Source organism: Lissotriton vulgaris, chromosome 2_1, assembly GCF_964263255.1.
Source record: "Lissotriton vulgaris chromosome 2_1, aLisVul1.2, whole genome shotgun sequence".
Taxonomy (NCBI): Eukaryota; Metazoa; Chordata; class Amphibia; order Caudata; family Salamandridae; genus Lissotriton; species Lissotriton vulgaris.
This window is the reverse complement of record NC_141687.1, coordinates 891,879,368-891,900,408: the sequence shown is the minus strand read 5'-3', so window position 1 is coordinate 891,900,408 and position 21,041 is coordinate 891,879,368. Positions and strand designations below refer to the sequence as shown.

The following is a 21,041-nucleotide window of genomic DNA, read 5'->3' as shown; positions in this document are numbered from 1 at the left end:
GGACCTTTGTCTCGATACCGGTCCTCGTATGCGTTCAAGGCATGATAACACAGTCGAACGGTAAAATGTCGTCTGTGACTTCCTGTATACGAGTTAAACATATCCGTGATATACTCTTCATCTTACTTTCTTTCTACCAATGTCCTTGCTATCTTGTCAATCCCTGCTCGCTCATCTTTGCTTAATCTGTTTGTTCTTGCAGAACCAGCCCTTCGGGTCTCATGGTCGCCTAACGTTGTCGTTTGTGTAGTATCTAATACAAGGAGTTCGGCCGGCACAGAGGCCATGGGGGCCGAAGCGGTGGCGCTACTCTCGCTTGTGCCTGGGGATGGTGGGTGCCATGCTAAGGGTTGGGAAGGGGCATATGGAGGGGGCATGTAGATGATCGGAGGACCTAACAACAGATCATCATTGGCTCGCTGTTTCGAGGGTAATTCAGGGTAGAGCGTGGAGGGTGTTCTAACCGGACACTGGTTTGATGTTTCTATCTCTGGTTTCTGATTGGCTTCCTCTCTTTCCTTGATCTCTTCTTCTAGTTTCTTAGCAGCTAGGTGGGCTGCCTTTCGCAGCTCTTTTCCCAACCTACTCTCATTTCTCTTCTTACGTTGTTCGGTTTCTTTGCGCCACATGCCGAAACTATCAAGCATAGTGGGCGTTGTCTTGTTTTTACCAAGGGCTGTTTCTAGTGCGCTCATTTTATCATCATCGAAGGATCCTATCAGTGGCCACTGACTCTGGGGGTCCTTCCTCGTATATTTATGCCATAGTTTGCTGTAAGCTATAGCGACTAATCCATGCTTCATGAACATGTCCTTATTAGGGGTGCCTTCCAGTGGAGCCGGATGGTTCATCTCTAATAAGCGGTCCGGGCTAAACAGGCTACCAATCAGTGGGGAGAAGATAGGCATGACAGATTTCAGCGGGGGACAAAGGTCCGCACTACCTATCCTTCACTATCTGCAAAGACTAGACAGAATATTTCTATTCTGTGTTATTTGCAAATAATGAATGCTTCGAGAGAACTAGATCCGGACAGACGATCAGTGGGGAGAAGACAGGCACGACAGATTACATCGGGGACAAAGGTCCGCGTTACCTATCCTTCACTACCTGCAAAGACTAGACAGAATATTGCTATTCTACGTTGTTTGCAAATAGTGAATATCTCAAAAGCAAAATCTTATTCTAACAATAAAACAGGGAGCTACCCTTACAATCAATCAATCAGTCAATCAGTCAAACAATCAGTGGGGAGAAAAGATAGGCACGACAGATTACATCGGGGACAAAAGTCCGCGTTACCCACCCCTTCACTGTCCACAAAGGAAGATAGAGTATTTCTACTCTTCCTCGTTTGTAAGCAGCGAATATCTCAAAGAGCGACAATCATTTCGCAATTTTGTCGTTTTTACACGACCTTACCCGGACCACATGGGCTGTTTCTCGTCTTCCGCGTCCAGCGCCCGATCGTCCTCCAATCTCTGATATTGCCACGGCACTCCTGATGGTTCCCAGTCAGGACCGTAGATCACTCGAGAGAGGTCGATTCGGAACCAGTGAAGTTCGGATGATCGGCTGCCAGACGAGGGTCTATTGGGCAGGAGCTCTCCCGATCGTTGCAGTCGTTCACTCTGTCGTCGGGACCTCTCCCACTGGATCCACGTGTCGCTGATGGGCCCCACGCTTGGGACGCCAATTGTAAAAGGTGGGAAGCAACCAATAAACAAAGATCCTTAAGTATTGCCCGGCGGTGTCGCCTCTTTAACCCACAAAATATTAATCAATGAAGAGGCAGGCGCTGGAGACTGGAAGGCAGGAAACAAGGGTTTATTCTTCTCCGGAGGAGAACACATCAGTTTGGACAGCAAGTATCGTCACGAGGTGCTCTAACCGCATCTCTGAGGCCTGGCCTCTTATACACAGGTTTATTGCTTTATTACGTCAAACACATCTCTGTCATTACTTTGATGTAAGGAAAGACATCCTCGGAATCCCCGCTTCAGGCCTGTTCCCACACACATTTACAGTTGAAGTCCCCACCCCGGTCACAACAGGTGATGATTATCGCACAGCTGGACATTCCGCCGATTCACGGAATGTATGTGGTCGATCGGATCTCATGGCGTGGGGGCTTTGATCAACTCATGGATCCTTTGATGGGGGAAGCTTCCTACTGTACAGGCGGGGGGGCAATAACAGTATCCGCAGGGCCAGGTGGCGGCCTGGGAACGAGTAAGACAAACGGGCACAAAGGAAAGGGGGTTCTATCAAAGGATCCGGGACCATGAAAGGAATTGGAGGGAGGTGTCGCGCTGGGAACAGGATGGGGTTCCGAGGCAGAGCTGCGCTGAAGAGGGGTTTATGACCCAAGGCACGTGAGAGCGGGGGCTGTCAGCGTGTGGGGGATGCTTTGCGAGGTCAGGAGAGAGAGAGAGAGACGCGCTGGCTATCAACGATGGGCAGAGAGGCCATGGTACTCAAAATGGCTGCCGCTTACGCGCATGAATGGGCTCAAAAAGGGCAAGATGGCGCCGATAATGTTGACGTTTGCGGCCTAACTTTTAACACACAGGAGGTGGAACCAGCATTGTGGAAGGCAGGCACTGCCCTATTCAGGCCCAAGGGCTACTCCTCCCACCACTCTAAATGCAGATCGGCCTATTCAGCCTAGCGCTGACTCACCCGACTCCTGGAGCCACCCCAGCCCCTGTCACTCTCAAACCAGACAGTCAATCCACAAACAGGCAGAGGCATGCAGAAAGGTTGAACAAGAAAATAGCCACTTTCTAAAAGTGCTATTTTCAAACACAGGATTTAAAAACCATCCTTCCAAAAAGATGTGTTATTAAATTTTGAGTTCAGGGATACCAGACTCCAAGTTTCCATCTCGCTCCTATGGGAAGATATGCAGGTAAACATGTTACACAGCATTACCCATTTTGGCCTATGGGCAAGATAGCCTTTCAATAGTGCAAAACGAAATTGGCAGTAGTTCACTATCAGGACAGGTTACACACACTAGTACATGCCCTACCTTTTACATACACTGCACCCTGCCCAGGGGGGAACCTTGGGCCTACCATAGGGGTGAGCTAGGTATAAGAAAAGGGAAGGGTAAGGCCTGGCAAGTGGATACACTGGCCAGGTCAACATGGCAGTTAGCAAACTGCGCACAGGCACTGCGGTGGCAGGCCTGAGACATCTCTTCGGGACCACTCATGTGGATGGCACAATCAGTGCTTCAGGCCCACTAGTAGCATTTGAATTACCAGCCCTGGCACAATCAGTGCACTTTACTAGAGACCTACTGGTAAAACAAATATACCAATCATGGATAACCAATCACAATCACAATTTACACAGAGAGCATATGCACTTTAGCATTGATCAGCAGTTGTAAAGTGCCCAGAGTCCAATAGCCAACAACCACAGGTCAGGAAAAACAAAGGAGGAAGAAGCTAAAGGTTTGGGGACAACCCTGCAAAAAGGACCATTCCCAACAGACATGGTGGTCAAGGAATGTATACGAGAAGCCCTGGACCAATCACTCTTGGAAAAGGATAATGGAGAGGTTAGCCACGGCAAAAAGTGCTGACTTCCCCTTATACATTGTTCAGGGCTTTTGTCAATACTTTTTTCCCTGGTGTGTCCTTTCTTGCAGACTGCTGACAGATTCTTGACAGGAATGCAGTTCATCCACTACAGAGGGGTTAAAAACTGAGCAACTAATGCCAGTTTTTGAGTCTCTCTTGCTACTCCCTTCTACGCACGCCATCTTTTTGGTTACATCTGTAAAAATGCTGCACCTCCTACACAGTCAATGGTCACTTTGATCATACTATGGAAGGTGGAACTTAGGCATCATATATTCAGAATAAAAAAAAACAGTCTGATCACTTCATTTATCGATTTATCCACCAATAGCAAGAGCAGCAAAAAAAAAAAGATTAGACCATATGATCCGCACACACCACCGACTCAACCTCCATCCACCTCGTCTACTTTTGTACATAATCTTAAAGCATTCCCTACTCCAGATACAGTGTACAGCACTATGTTGATTTTAACATGAGATCAAATACATACATTGGACTCTATTTACAAAGCTGTTTTATGAGTAATCATGGCAAACCCTTGACCTACGAGCTACCTTTTCCTGTTATAAAGAACTGAGACTCAACTAGGGTCTGATTCACAAAGAGCCTCTGCATTCGTGATGGACGCCCCGCAGTCATGGGGGGTCTCCATAGATTACAAACCATTCTCCCGTGAATGATCCCATTACTAAGAGTTAGAATCTCTTCTCTGTCAGGGTTCCTAGGGCCAGATGTAGGAGCTCGGCCATTTCCGACCGGTATTAGAGTTTTCAGATGTAGGGGCATGTTATTTTAAGAAGCGGTAATTTTGCCGATTCGGTAAATATACCGATTCTGTAAAATATCGAATCGGTATATTTACCGAATCGGTAAATCCATATGTAGGTGACACTCCTAAGAGTGCCACAGGCCCTTAAGAGTCGATATTTTACCACACAATCCTATTGTGTGGTAAAATACCTAATTACCTGTGCAATGTGACACACAGACATGCCCTTAGGGCATGTCTGTGTGCCACATGGCACACATACCTGTATTTGGGGTGCTAGAGGGTGTCAAAGTGGCACCCTCTGCACCCTTGCTGGAATCGGTATTTACCGAATCGGTAAATACTGATTCGGTAATGCCCATTGATTCGGTATTTACCGTTTCTGTAAGACCTACATCCCCCCCCTCTATTTTACCAATTCTTAAATACCGAATCGGTAAAATTCGGTGTTTAAGAAGTGGTAAAATAAAAATACCTACATCTAGGCCCTAGTCTCTAGAGCATTTTCACTCAAAGAGTAAAATGGCACGGCTCACTGCTGGAGTCCAGAAAGATGATTACATCTTATTTGGGTAGGTATCTGTTTTAAACCAGAAACAAGAAACACTCAAGTAGCGGTGATGTACAAGTGTAACCCCTCAGTCACTCATTTGTCAGTCAAACACCACCCAGCTAAGAGTTAGAGGTGTTGCAGGGATTCTGCTCAGGAACAGAACTATACTTGGGACCATAGAACATCAGTATCTATGCACCAGAGGTGACTAGCTATGATGCCTCACTTGTCCTCCTATCCTTACCAGAGAGACAAGTGATTTGGCACCCCAGAACACAACACTCCTGACCCTCTCAGGGATTGTGGTAAGAGAATACACCCTTTTGTTCTCTCTGTTGTACTTGTCCACAATAAAATAGAAAAGAGACATGAAGGAAGTTTACAATGTTTATTTAAACTATTGTGCTCTAAAATGCAATCATTGTGCCACAGTTAGTAAACAAATACATTTCAATAATGTCATCAGCACAGTTAATAAACCATAAACAATAAAGAGCCCTGTCATTTTAACTGACAGATCTGCCTAAACACTCCCCCACTACTTAAGCTAAGTGGTTATAAAGTATAGATCTCTGGGTTTAGAGGCGGACCCTGTACTTTAGCATACATAGTAGAATGTTCTACATCTCAGCTGACACAGTGCTCTTGTCATAGGATAGGACCTTCGCTCTGTGAGAGTGTGCTTCCAGAACCCCTGTCCTCAGTTATATGACAAGATATGTGTATTCAAAACAGCAGATGCATTCTTTTATTATGTCTAGGTGCGAGTGTCTAACCAGAATTAATAACAAGGGGGAATGTTGTTTGACTTTGCCTATGCTGTTCAGGCTAAATCACAGGAAAATAATAAAATGTGAAATGTGCTGGTTCTGTGTTAAAATACAATGTGGCAAAAAAAACAAGCGTGATATTTAGTAATGTGTGCAAAATAAAAGTGGCCTCCAATATGGATAATTAGGCTAACATAGGGAAAATGAAAATGGGCCATACGAGAAACACATGTCAGAGGAATTACCACATATGCATTCAGCTCACATCCAAGGACTCTTGAGCACAACACCTCAGCTACCAACAATACAATCTAACACATAAAGGAGGTGGCAATGTCTTGTATCAGGGGACCTCTTTAATATAGGGGGGAGTACTCCCCCAACAACGCACTGTATGTGGTTTGATCAATAAAATGAAGGTTTATTACCACTAATACGTTCATGAAGTATCCTCCCATGAGGGCATAGACTCCTCCTGAAGCGCCAACGAGTGCATAGAGGGGATCAAAGATGGAACTGGCCAAGGAACCTAGGAAAAACACACATACATTTTAATGTTAATACAATGTGCCAGACGGAAAAGGGAGTGTTCAGCTTTGCAGGCTCCATGAATATTCATCAACTCCCCCTCTAACGTAAGGCACCCAAGGGTACAAAATAATTAATATTGTGTGTGTATTTCAGTCATGGCCATGTAGTGCTGAGGGACCAAAGAGCCTTTTTGATGGCTGAGAAGCAAATAAAATTGAGAGGAAAGTAACAGTTGTCTGTTTATTATTAGGGGTGGGCGGAACTCGCAGAGTTTCACTCTCTGGAATTCTGCAGAGTTACATGAAAACTTAGTGAGATTCTGCAGAGTTCTACGAATGGATGGAATTAGGCAATTGGCGCGTCTCACTCTGATTTTTAGTGCTGGGAGCTTATTCTGTGCTTAAAAATCAGTGCTGATGGCACCAAGTGGCACGCCAGAGGGTGCTGCTTCTTGAGTAGATTTTGCTGCTGCTCGAGTAGATTTTCTATTTGAGTGGCAGCATTCTAACCACGAACAGTTGCAGCTGTCTGTGACCGCCTGTCTCAGGGAAATCTCACCAGGTGCCCTCCTTGTGACTGAAAATATTTACCATTGGCAAGGCTTGCGTGAGAAAAAAACTCTGCCCCCCGGAGGTTCGTGGAATTTGGGCGGAACTACGCATTACACAAGCTGCCAACTGCACCTGTGGAGCAGAATTTATCACCCACCCTTATTAAGTATAGTCTTTTTTAACCTTAGTTTTCTTAACTATGGTGAAATACCAGGAACCTGGCTAAATAAAAATAAAGATACAATCTAATGCTGCAATCTCAGACTTTTTCTTTGCTGTACCCCATCTGATACACAGCCTACTTATTGAAAACAAAATCTGCATACTTCCTCCTGAGTTCCTCTACCATTTTTTCTCATTTGCTTTCTAGAGTAAACATAAATAGTCCTAGTAACTGTATTAATTTCTGGCCTCTTTATGTTCCCTTACAGTATTTCACTAAATCGGTGACTGTTGAGCCCATGACAGTTGTATGTCACCCTTTCAAGGTCGAAAATACTGATCAAACCACTGGTGAACGGCAACCCTCAACACTGGAGGAGCATCAGATTGACTGAGAGACAAACCCAAGGGGGTCAAAAAGTTCAATAACAAAATAAAAACATACGTACCCGTGTTTCGCTTCCCTTTCTTCTTTCATCTGGCATCAGCGCAATGGCAGGCACCTCAAGGAGCCTCAGGCAACCCCCTTCTGCAAATCCTGATGCTGCACTCATGCCGCAGATGAACAGCCTGAGAGCAGCACCAGGATTGGCTGGAGCGGGCTGCCTTGATTTTTCAGCAGGCACAGTAGGCCTGTGCCTGCTCTCCAACCAGCTATCTGAGACAGCCAGGTGGAAAGGTTTACACTGCACATATCAGGCTGGCCGTCGCAAGACAGCTGGCCAAAGAGACGTGTACAGTGTAAACTGGTGGAGTGAACACTATTCCCCTGCTCCCAGTCAGCAACAATGCCCCACCCCTAAACACTGCTCCGGCTGGGAGCAGTGAAAAATAAAAAGGTAATTCATTTTATTACAGTTTTTTTCTCACTTTTACTGCATTGGCAGCAGGGGGTGACGCTCCTCAGCCCTAATGGGTGTGCTGCTGCTGAACCTACCAGATTATAGCATCAATCAATCAATCAATTAATCAGTCGATTTGTAGAGCGCTACTTGTCACCAGTGAGAGTATCCAGGCACTGGTAGGGTCCAGTTTATTAGCCGAATAGCCAGGTCCTTAGGGACTTTTAGAACTTTGGAAGAGGTGGGGAAATCTGTAAGTGAAAGGGTAGCTCATTCCATGTCTTCGCTGCTAGGTAGGTGAAGGAGCCACCCCGCATCTGCTATGGCGGATGGTGGGGGGGGGTTTAAGGGCTAGAGAAAGGGATGCGGAGCAGAGATGTTCTGGTGGGCTGATGGAAGGTTAGGCGATAGTTCAAGTAGGCGAGTGCCTATTGTGTAGGGCTTTGTATGAATGGGTCTGGAGCTTGAACTGGCATCTTTTCTGTACAGGGAGGCAGTGGAGTTACCTGAAGTAGGAGGTGATGTAGGTTCATATAGGAAGAGCCAGGATGAGTGTGGCTGGGGCGTTTTGTATGGTCTGTGGTAATCAGAGGAGGTGAGCTGTGATCCCTGAGAAGAGAGTGTTGCCGTAGTCCAGTTGGCTGGAGATGAAGGCCTGGGTGATGTTGCCTCTTGAGCTTTGGGGTAGCCATTTGAATATCTTAAGAAGCATGTGGAGGATAAAGAAGCAGGAGGAGTAGCCTGAGCAGACCTGAGCCGTCATCGTTAGCTTGTTGTCCAGAATGATACCTAGGTTCCTTGCTTAAGGGTAGGAATAAGTCTGAGTTCTGGGGGCCACCAGGTAGTGTTCCATGGGGAGCTTTTGTTTTCTGAAAATCAGTACCTCTGTCCTGTCCGTATTGCTCTTCAGGCAATTGTCCTTCATCCAGTTGGCGACGTGTATCATGCAGTTGTGGAAGTTGGTCTTGGTGTTGGTTTGGCTATGCTAGCCAGAGTTGTCATATAAGTATTGAAGAGGAAGGGGCTGAGCGAGGATCCTTGGGGCACTCGACAGATGATTTCCTTGAGTTCCAAGGTGAAGGGGGAAAGATGGACTTTTTGAGTTCTTCCAGTGAGGAAAGGGGTGATCCATCTGAGAGCAGCTCCTTGAATGCCTATCTTGTGCAGCCTTGTTATGAGTTAGTGGTGGGAGAGCATATAGAAGGCTGCCAATAGGTCTAGGAGGATCAGAGCCGCAGTCTCTCCTCTGTCAAGTAGGGCTCAGATGTTGTGCGTAGCAACAATGAGGGCTATCTCGGTGCTGTGATTGGTGGGGAATCCAGATTGGGAGGAGTTGAGTAGGAGGGTTCATTCCAGATGTGAAGAGAGTTGTTGGTTGATGACGTTTTCTAATACTTTGGCCGGAAACTGGAGCTGTGAGATCAGTCAGTAACTTTTGAGTTCAATGGGGTCTGCAATGGTTTCTTTAGTAGGTTGTTGACTTCTGCATGTTTCCATTCTTCTGGAAAGGTGGCCTTGGCAATTGGGGTGTTGAACAAGGTGATGAGTGCATGGCTCATTCTAGCTTTACCTAGGTTGAAGGTGCGGGCTTGGGTCAGTTACGGTCCTTGAGTAGATTGAGTTCATGACGGAGGCGCTGTCCTGTGGGGTGAGCTGGCTCCATTCAATTAGTCGGATGTCTGTGGTGGTAGAAGCTTTGTTGTGTTGTTTGAAGAAGTCAGTAGCCTTGGGCTGGGGTTTGAAGTGTCTGTAGCTGTTGGTGATCTTGTGTCGAAGAAGTTTGCAAGGTTGTTGCAGAGTTGCTGTGTGGGGGTAACATTACTTGTTGTGGCTGAAGGGTTGGAGAATTTGTTGTAAATGAAAGATGTCAGGTAGCCAGTTCACGTAGATTATGAGATATAGATTTATTGTAGAAGTAATATCTTAGTTACAGGTTATATCAATAGCCCCGCCAGGTTCAGGATCCTAGCTGCTCAGCTCACTCTCTCCAACTGACCATCATAACAACCAGGCACTCATCAACATTCCGTTACATCACACTTACACTGGCTGAGCAGCTGGGACCTGGGAACTATGGAGAGGATACATAGCAACAGCTACAGGTTAAAACAGGATTCTTTGGTGATGTTGAATAGTACTTTGCTGTTATTGGAGCTTGATTCGATGTGTGTGGCTAAGGCATTTTTCTTCAATTTCTTACCTGTCTGTGATAGAGGTTGAGGGCTGTCTTAAAGGCTGTCTTAAATGCGGTCTTAGCGGTCATGTCCTTGCTGGTACACCATCTCCTTTCCAGTTGTTTTCAGTATCGTTTAGCGGTTCTGAGGTCTTCAGTGTACCAGCTAGTCTGCTTGGTATACCTGTGGGTGTTGTTGAAAATGGGAGCAACGCTGTCGTTTGAGTTGCTGATCCAATTGTTGAAGTTTCTGATGTTCTGGGCTAGGTAGTTGGAGGAGATGGGGTGGGTAGTGTTGAGAGCATTAATCCATGTGTCCTTGGGGACTTTGCTCTAACTGCACTGGGGGGTGTTAGGCAGACTGGGGCCAGAGGTCCGTGAGCATGGTGATGTTGAAGTGAACAATTGAGTGGTCAGTCCAGGTGACTTCCGTGGTGTGGCTGTAGCTGCAGGGGCGTAACACAGGCCCCCGCATCTACCGCAGTGCGGGGGGGCCCGAGCTGCAGGGTGCCCCCCACAGCACAGAACTCAGGCCCAAGCGCTCCGGAGTAAGTCCGGAGCGGGGCCCTCCCTGTACATTGCAGGGAGGGTCCTTTAAACTTTCGTTCCACCCTGAGATGCCCTAAGCGCCTGCCGTCACAGGATTCAGGCTGAGGACTGACATGGACATGCTGCCTGCTTTGAAGGCCCTTGGGCGCGTTGAGGACTGGACTCGAGGAGTTTGGGCAGGTACATGCGAGTGTGCAGTGCCTTTGGACATTGGAATCAGTGCACAAGGGTCTACAATGCACCTTGTAGCTGAGGCACGGGCGTTCCTGCAACACACGTGTTTTTTAAGGCTAGTGTATCCTGTCTCCCAGTTCATATTGCAGCCGAAAGTGGTGTTCCTTCTGCCCCCATTACAGTTGGGAGCTGGTGTGGGTGAAACATGCTTCCCCAGTACATTGAGTAACTGTCCCTGGATCACTTGAAGCAGGTGCGTCCCAGTGGGATCACTGGATCCCTTGAAGAGGTTTGACAGATGCGCAACTGGATCACGTGAAGCAGGTGCACTACCTCGTTTGGGGTACGAGTCACACACACAAACATCCTTCCTGCATTTGGGGGCTCTACGAGATGGCATTGCACCAATTGCATTTGCGTGTTACAACAGGTAATATTACTTGTTGTAGGTTGTTCCCCACACCTCACTACTGCTGCGTTTAAACAGTGTAGGGAACTCGTCTCGCCAGTGCCACATTTAATCACACCCAACTCGCTGACCTCGGAAGTCAGCAGAACACATTGGCTGGCAGGGATTCAAACTCATGACTTGCAGACCCCCTCATATGTCATCAACGAGTGTTCAACTCACTGAGCCTTCCTACCACTTTACGTGCCTCGATATCCACAATACGCATCTAGAGGCTGCACCACAAATGCCTGTGGCTGTATGCATGGCAACTCGAGAAGACGATTCCTCGTCGCCATTGCAAGGAAAGTAACACTTGCACAGTTGTTAGTTTTCTAAAAATTATTCACATAGCTTGAATGAATCCTTGCTACAGCTGTGATGCCATTGAAGCAATCGACTTAAACAACAGGACCTTCTAGTTTGCCAGTGATATATGTATTTATTTATTTGTAGTAGTTATATAGCGCCGACCTAGCCCTCGGGGCATCCAAGCACTGTACATAAAACTGGAAAAGGAAATGTGAAACTTACATTGTTGAGAGAGTGGAAACGAGGATATAGGAAAACAGTCAGGGGGATAGATTAATATAGTTATAGAGCATCACCTAGCACAAAACAACCGTATGAGTGCAGCCACACAACTTCTCATGACAAGACCACAGTTTGCATGCAGTGAGCCCCAGCAGCATCCCGTGGCGCCCAGAGCCCACATGGCCTTTCAATACTGAATTCTGTGATGGGCACATAAACAGATCCGAGATGTGTGAACGCTGCTTGCTGTGCGGGTGCATTTCGTGGAGCCAAGAAAGCTCGGAAGGGTGTGCTCATTACAATGTGAGATCAATAGTTCATATTAATATGGGGAGCCATTAAAAAATGTTTACTCTGTGGGGGCATTGATGTGGGCTTTAATTCTCTTTACTGAGTGAGATTATTAATGCTACTTACTCTGTGAGACCATTACAGCTCGTTACACCGTGGGCCTATAACGCTAGTTACATAGTGAGGCCTTTAAAAGGTGAGGTATTCATTTTAGTTACTGTGCAAGAACATTAAATTGGGTTATTGAGTGGGTCATTAAATACCATTAGTGAATGGGACAGTTAATGCTAGATCATGTGAGTGAATATTAATGTACACTTTTTGCCTGTGGACACTGATGAATTTGCCATGTGCCATTGAGACATATACAACTTGAGATGAGTGATGCAAGTACAGCCTAGAACATGGTTATCTAGTTAGGTCGTAGAGGGACGGATCCATTCCTAATAATTCTCATAGATTTGCATGATCTAATTCAGTGAAACTTATTTGCCTGAAAAAGAAATTGGCATAGATGAGACCTCCTGGACCTATGTTGTATACACCTGATCAAAGACCACTCATTCACTTGCTGGTTATGAACATGAATGTTACTGCCTTCGCCATTGACGCATGTTGGAATCAGGGGAGAAGACAGTTTAGGAAAATTGATTCCTTATACTACCTGGTGTAACGGATACATGCAGTGTATGCACAGCATCTTTCCTTTTGAGTTCATCTGAGAGTAAGTGTCACAGGCGGGCAATGCTTTGTCTACTGAGATGTAAGGAAGATGCAAGATCATGCTTATACATCCAAAGTGTTTTAGTTGGGTCAATATTTTTTTCAATTGGCTGTTAGACCTGGCATCCTTGGCCTGATTTCCCCTGACTTTTTGCCTCTCCCTTCTGTATTTTTGACTGGCACTGGATTTCAGGTTTGCTGGTTTAGGTACTCTGGGCTCTTTACCACTGCTGATCAGTGCCAAAGTGCAAGTGCTCCCTGTGTAAACTGTAATTCTGATTGGTTATCCATGATTGGCATGTATGATTTACTGGTAAGTCCATAGCAAAGTGCACTGTATGTGCTCAGGGCCTGTAAATCAAATGCTATGAGTGGGCCTGCAGCACCGATTGTATCCCCCCACACCAGTAGACCAGCTCGCATAAGGGCCTCAGCCCCTAGACAGCACAAACGTCATCCATACAGTGGCGGTTGGCATCTACGGGGCGGTGCAATCGGAAAAGTACTTTTAAAAAAACAAGCACTTCCTGAACACGACATCCTCCGCTCCAGGCCTCTTCTTTTGCCCATGGAGGAACTGGATGATGCAATTCCCTTGACTAATCTTTGCATTCTCACATGCTGTTAACCAGCACGTGTGCAGCGCCCTGATTGGAGGGAGTGGCATTACTCGGCGCTCCCCAGTTTGCTGGTGGCCTGCACTTGCTCTCACCCCAGCTGTCTTAAAACAGCTGGGTTTAGAGTTTTTAAGGTGCGCATGTCTGGCTGGCCATCGCAAAACGTCTTGCCAAAGAGAGACGGGCAATTTAAACATTACAAAAGCAGCCCTCTGCCCACCACTCCTCCCTGCTGCCACTCAGCAGGACCCACCCCGTCCTGACACTGGTGGTTCAGGATGAGAATATGAAAAATAATAAATTACCATTTTATTTTTCATCTCTGGGGCCTTGGGGGCATTTAAGTGGGGTAACGCACCTCCACTCCAAGGGAGGACCTCCCCTGCTTCCTTGTATACAATTTCAAAATATAATTGTAATTGCATTTATATAACGCTTAGTACCCATGACAAGGCATTGAAGCGCTTTACGCCGGCTGCATTCCGTGCTAGAAACCAGAGTTAGTGGGTAGTCTAGCCCGTTACACCGGGATCATACCAGAGGAAAGGCTAACACACAGAGTGTAAAAACAGCATACGAAATCTGCAAATACTTGCGAACTGAGAGATTGTTTTGTGAAGTAAATTTCAGATGAATTATAAAGTTAAAGCAGCAACACAAAGGAAATTCTCAGTCTGATATATCACCAGCAGAACAAAACTGCAGCCCGGCCTGAAGCCATCTCTGGACAGTGCTTAATTTGCAAAGGAATGAGTGCCGGTGCCCAAAGCTCTACCCAGAAGCCAGCTCTATTAAATGTCTGCGCAGTCTTCCAGCCCCCTCACCCCTCTTCAATCCACCACCAGACACCCTCTGCTACTTTATCTCACTCTTACAGGTTTCTCCATTCTCTTTTTGTAGCGGTTTTCTGTCTTTCTCTCTCTTGCCTTTGGAAATATTTGATGAGGAAAAATAAGTGCTGGTCCCAAAAATGAGCGTTAGTGGCCCCCACTGCAATCACCGGCTCAAATTAAGCACTGTCTAGGCACAATGTTGGACTAGGGCTACGGGGCAAGAGGAAAGCAGTTCTATGTTATAATTAGCATTTTAACTTTCAAATATATTGTATTTGTGAATGAGATCTCATATAGACAAAGTGATGTACAAACTAATGTCAATCTCCTGACATTGGCAGATTGTTTAACATTAGTTGCTTCGAAAGGGCATTAAGAGCGTTGTGGCAAAGTACGCCTGCTGTCTGAATATCAGCAATAATGAGAACATCTTTAGGCACTGCACACTATATACCACTAGGTGGCACTGTAAGTCCGGAAACTGAAAATTACTTGCACTACCCGTAGAAAAAATAATCCACACTAACTGCAGTGAGCGAATTTAAAGAAATATTTTGCTTAGCCTCATTATTCCTAAACTTCCTTTCATGTTTTGTTCCGAAATGTACACAATTCAGTTCTGTGTATATTGCATCACCAAGTGTCCTCAAAATAACTAAAAGTGTAAAGCCAAGACGCATAGCTGCCAAGGTTTCAGATTGCTTATGTGTGTGTGATATTTTCATAATTTCAGTGAAATTATGAGTGACATTTAACAACTGTAGTGTCCTGCAAGGACACAGTCTAGTTGTTTTCTTGTGACCTTACACTAAACACCCACCCACCACTGATGTCACTGGTCAGGTGACACAGGTCTAATAAAAGAGGCCGAGCGCACGTGCTCTGGGCCAGTTGTACCGAGTAACTGCCTGTGTCTGCGTCAGTCCTTTTAGCAATGAGGGCCCAGGGCCCCCAACACCACATTGGCGACGAGGCGGTAACGCATTGCCACGCGTGCCGCAGCTGAACAATCCCCGGAAAGAAGAAGGGAAGTGCCCATGTGCAGGGCACCCCCTGGGGACGCGGCGCCGGCCGCCGAGAGGCCCGCGGGGCGTGTGCTGTGCCCCGGGCCTGAAGATCCATGGTGAGGTGTCCGGGAGTCCACCCCGCACCTCTGTGCCCAGTGTGAGCCTCCCTGCGCGAGGCGAAAGAAGAGCGGTCCGACCGGAGCCCACCCGCGTCGGCCGCGACTGAGCCCCTGCCTGGGGTAAAGAGAGAGAGCCGTGCAGAGCCCACCTGCATCGGCCGCCACCGCTCGGTGAAACCTCCGCGGAGCCCACCCGCGTAGAGGAGGAAGGCCCGTCGGCCGAAGGTGAGCCTGCAGCACTGACCGATATCGAAAGCGGGGCCCACCCGCAACGGTCAGAACTACGCAATGGCGGCCGCCAGCCGGCGCCGCCGAAAAACACACCACGAAGCGGAGCCTACCCGCTATGAACAGTGACCGTGCCCCAGCAGTGGTAAGCGGCGCCAGCATCGCCCGTAGTTAAGCAGGACTCGCGGAGCCCATCCGCGGCCTGCCTGCAGCGACGCGGCGTCGGCCGCAACTGTCCGTAGTAAAGCGAGGCCAACGGAGCCCACCCGTGGCCTGCCTTTGGTGCCTCCTGTCCCCCGCCGCGAGGGTGAATGAACATGAAGACAGGACCAGCGGAGCCCACCCGCCGCCTGCCTGCAGCGCCCCCTCCCCCGCCGCGTGTGTGAAGTGCGGCGGAGGGGTGAAAGACTGTGCCGAAGAGTGCCCGCAGCGTGAGGGGAGCTGCCAGGCGCTTAATAGCCGAAGCGGAGCCCACCCGCAATTAACTTAGTATTCAGCGGAGCCCACCCGCAGTATAGTGCTGCCACCCCAACCCCGCACCCCGAGTGAAGTGTGGCTGCAGCGGTGGGGTGAGGGAAAGGAGAGACCCAGCGCCGGACAGCAGCCGGGAAAATGAAGCGTCAAGCCCCCCTGTGCGGTAAAACTCCCAAATAGACTCACCGGAAAGGGAAAGTCGTCAACTGTGGCCGCCTGCCTCGCCGCACCGCTGATCCCTGGGTGCGAGACGGAGGCAGAGAACGGCCCGGAGACCAGTGGACATCGACTCCCCTCCCCCGCCGCACCGTGTGAGGAAAGTGAGGCTGCGGCGGTGGGGAGCACAGAGACCGCATCCAGCCTACAGCGTGGCTGACACTGACCCAGAGTGTCCACAGGAGCGGCGCCAGCAACACCCACACGCAGCCTGTGAAAAAGGGAAGAGGCTGAAGGCAGAGAGCAGCCCGGGGAAAAACAGAGCAGACAAGCCACAGAAATAGCGCCTACGTTGTGGCCCCCAGCGCTGCGTGTGGACAAGGAAGCTGCTGTGACTGAGAAAAGCGCTGCAGTGCCTTAGAGTCACTTGCAGCAAAGTGCCGATCGGGAGTGCACTTGCCCACAAAGCACACCAAAGTGTAATGCCCAGCATAAGTCAGCAGTCTAGTGCTGAAGCCTGTAACTACACTGAACACCCACCCACCACTGATGTCACAGGTCATGTGACACAGTACCAATAAAAGAGGCCGAGCCCACGTGCTCTGGGCCAGTTGCACCAGATCTCCAGTGTGTCCTGTGTCAGTGTTTGTGTGCTTGCAGCATGAGGGCCTAGGGCCCACCACAGCCCTTTACAATGGCGACGAGGGTTTAGCTGTGCCCATGCGTGCCAGCTAAATGAAAAACAAGAAGGAAAATGGGAAGAGAATGCTGCTCGCCTGAGAGCACCCCTGCGACGAACAGATCCGGCTGCCGAGAGGCCCGTGGGGCGTGTGTCGAGCCCCGGGCCTGGAGAAGAAGGAGGAGGTGACCGGAGCCCACCCGCTATAATACATGAACACTTGAAGTGCCCCCTGAAATGGGAGCTGTGATGAACATTGGCCCCCGTAATTAAGACAAGGCTCGCGGATCCCACCAGCGGCCTGCCTGCTGCGACGCGGCGTCGGCCGCAATTGCGCCCGATGATAAAGCAAGGCCCGCGGAGCCCACCCACGGCCTGCCTGCAGTGACGCGGCGTCGGCCGCTATTGCCCGTAATTAAGACAAGACCAGCGGAGCCCACCCGCGGCCTGCCTACAGCGACGCAGCGTCAGCCACAACTGCCTCAGTAATGGTGCAAGGCTCGCGGAGCCCACCCGCGGCCTGCCTGCAACTTCCCCTGCAGCGTGTATGAAGAGCAGTGGCGGGGGGATTAACTGAAGAGGAGAGCAACCGCAGCGTGAGGCGAGCTGTCGGGCGCTGTCAGGTCCAGGGGGGCTTGCGGTCTAGGGCCCGCCCCATTCAGCAACTGTGGCTGGAGAGATCTTCGGCCGTGTCCGAAACACCTATGTGGGATGGTACATAGGTCTCCCTCAGTTGGTCATAGGTGGCTGCTTTGTTGTAGGACCTAGACAGGTTAAACACCTAAACTGTGATTTTGCCATTAATTCCCTTTAGTTTCCCTATGATCCGCGAGATGCGTGAGGTTTGGCAGGGTACGTGAGATGCGTGCACTTTGGCAACCGCGTCCGCGAGTTGCGTGCAATTCGGCATGCTGTCGCATCCGCGAGATGCGTAGGGCTTCCCGGTGACGCCGCAAAAGGGAAAATACACGGGTGTGGTTACGTTGATGTACGTGACCACACCCAAGGTTCCAGGCTCACTATTCTTAGGATTTTGAGGGGAGAGGTTGATTCCTGGTAGGCTCTGTATTTTTGGATGCCAATTTAACCCCTTCTGCAGGTCGAGTTGCCCGCGCTGGAGCTGACCTTCAAGAAGAGAGTCCTGAGGTGGCTGCATTATCGGCAGCAGATGAGAAGGTTGTTTTTGGATAGAATTTCGTCGTGAAATTCTTTCTTTGGAGTCCAGAGGTTCATTTCTCCAAAAGCTTGAGAGTAGGTCGTACTCTTAAGGTATGAAGGCCATTGTATTCAAACTTTAAGGTTTTATCTTTTGAATTTAAAGTATTCTTGAGACAAAAAAGAAGATTTTAATTCTGTTTTCAATTTGAGAGTTAACTCAACAATATCTTTGAGTAGAGATTCATTGTTTCAATACAAAAGTAGATCCAAAACTTTATTCATTTTTTTTTAATGAATGCAAATTGTTTGAGATAATGTATAAGAATATGATGCGAGTGTTAAAAAGACAAAATACACACTCACAGTTTTGATTTTGCAAGTAATGCTTATAATTTTTGATGCTATTTAGTAGAGAATAATTTACAGGAGTATAATGTGAATTGTATCTCTTCTGAGTGAGAACTTTCAGAGAAGTAAGGAAAGTTTATTTTCAAAAAGGTTGTCTAGCATTAGCAGTTTAATTAGTGAAGTGCTTCAATAGCAAGAGATTTAATTGCGCAATATTATATTAATGATTGTAGGATTACAAGATTCCATGTTTAAGTTGCTGCTTGAATTCAGAACAGTCTGCTGACTTATAAGTAGCTTAGTATTAGTGTGTGTTTAACTTTTCCTTTACAGATCTCCCTCCCAGCTGTTCCCTTCCTAACTCCCTTTTCCCCCCGCTTGATCACTTCAACATTCTGTGTAGTTATTACAATCAGAATTGAAGGTATCGAGAGGTGGGCCTTTATATCATCACATCAGATTCCGAGGAAGACTTCGTGTGACAGGCGCCCAAACATTCAAAGTGGAGCCCACTCGAGAAGCATAAATTACCATTTTATTTTTCATCTTTGGGGCTTTGGGGGCATTTGAGTGGGGTAACGCACCTCCACTCCAAGGGAGGACCACCCCTGCTTCCTTGTACACAATTTCAAAATATAATTGTAATTGCATTTATATAACGCTTAGTACCCATGACAAGGTATTGAAGCGCTTTACGCCGTCAGCATTCCGTGCTAGAAACCAGAGTTAGTGGGTAGTCTAGCCTGTTACACCGGGATTATACCACAGGAAAGGCTAACACACAGAGTGTAAAAACAGCATCCGAAATCTGCAAATACTTGCGAACTGAGAGATTGTTTTGTGAAGTAAATTTCAGATGAATTATAAAGTTAAACCAGCAACACAAAGGAAATTCTCAGTCTGATATATCACCAGCAGAACAAATCTGCATCCCGGGGTGAAGCCATCTCTGGACAGTGCTTAATTTGCAAAGGAATGAGTGCCGGTGCCCAAAGCTATACCCAGAAGCCAGCTCTATTAAATGTCTGTGCAGTCTTCAAGCCACCTCACCCCTCTTTAATCCACCATCAGACACCCTTTGCTACTTTATCTCACTCTTACAGGTTTCTCCATTCTCTTTTTGTAGCGGTTTTCCGTCTTTCTCTCTCTTGCCTTTGGAAATATTTGATGAGCAAAAATAAGTGCTGGTCCCAAAAATGAGCGTTAGTGGCCCCCACTGCAATCACTGGCTCAAATTAAGCACTGTCTAGGCACAATGTTTGACTAGGGCTATGGGGCAAGAGGTTATGATTTGCATTTTAACTTTCAAATATATTGTATTTGTGAATGAGATCTCATATAGACAAAGTGATGTACAAACTAATGTCAATCTCCTGACATTGGCAGATTGTTTAACATTAGTTGCTTCGAAAGGGCATTAAGAGCGTTGTGGCAAAGTACGCCTGCTGTCTGAATATCAGCAATAATGAGAACATCTTTAGGCACTGCACACTATATACCACTAGGTGGCACTGTAAGTCCGGAAACTGAAAATTACTTGCACTACCCGTAGAAAAAATAATCCACACTAACTGCAGTGAGCGAATTTAAAGAAATATTTTGCTTAGCCTCATTATTCCTAAACTTCCTTTCATGTTTTGTTCCGAAATGTACACAATTCAGTTCTGTGTATATTGCATCACCAAGTGTCCTCAAAATAACTAAAAGTGTAAAGCCAAGACGCATAGCTGCCAAGGTTTCAGATTGCTTATGTGTGTGTGATATTTTCATAATTTCAGTGAAATTATGAGTGACATTTAACAACTGTAGTGTCCTGCAAGGACACAGTCTAGTTGTTTTCTTGTGACCTTACACTAAACACCCACCCACCACTGATGTCACTGGTCAGGTGACACAGGTCTAATAAAAGAGGCCGAGCGCACGTGCTCTGGGCCAGTTGTACCGAGTAACTGCCTGTGTCTGCGTCAGTCCTTTTAGCAATGAGGGCCCAGGGCCCCCAACACCACATTGGCGACGAGGCGGTAACGCATTGCCACGCGTGCCGCAGCTGAACAATCCCCGGAAAGAAGAAGGGAAGTGCCCATGTGCAGGGCACCCCCTGGGGACGCGGCGCCGGCCGCCGAGAGGCCCGCGGGGCGTGTGCTGTGCCCCGGGCCTGAAGATCCATGGTGAGGTGTCCGGGAGTCCACCCCGCACCTCTGTGCCCAGTGTGAGCCTCCCTGCACGAGGCGAAAGAAGAGCGGTCCGACCGGAGCCCACCCGCGTCGGCCGCGACTGAGCCCCTGCCTGGGGTAAAGAGAGAGAGCCGTGCAGAGCCCACCTGCATCGGCCGCCACCGCTCGGTGAAACCTCCGCGGAGCCCACCCGCGTAGAGGAGGAAGGCCCGTCGGCCGAAGGTGAGCCTGCAGCACTGACCGATATCGAAAGCGGAGCCCACCCGCAACGGTCAGAACTACGCAATGGCGGCCGCCAGCCGGCGCCGCCGAAAAACACACCACGAAGCGGAGCCTACCCGCTATGAACAGTGACCGTGCCCCAGCAGTGGTAAGCGGCGCCAGCATCGCCCGTAGTTAAGCAGGACTCGCGGAGCCCATCCGCGGCCTGCCTGCAGCGACGCGGCGTCGGCCGCAACTGTCCGTAGTAAAGCGAGGCCAACGGAGCCCACCCGTGGCCTGCCTTTGGTGCCTCCTGTCCCCCGCCGCGAGGGTGAATGAACATGAAGACAGGACCTGCGGAGCCCACCCGCCGCCTGCCTG

The 21,041-nt window shown here is 48.3% G+C and overlaps 1 protein-coding gene across 1 annotated transcript in view; it reads right to left on the bottom strand.

Moving 5' to 3' along the window:
* Positions 1-21,041, bottom strand: part of RHBDL2 (rhomboid like 2) — a 204,503-nt gene that overhangs the window by 35,859 nt on the left and 147,603 nt on the right. The window contains exon 5 of the mRNA XM_086956430.1: positions 6,117-6,217. Within this exon, the coding sequence (XP_086812556.1) occupies positions 6,117-6,217 (101 nt within the window). The remainder of the gene's footprint in view (positions 1-6,116; positions 6,218-21,041) is intronic.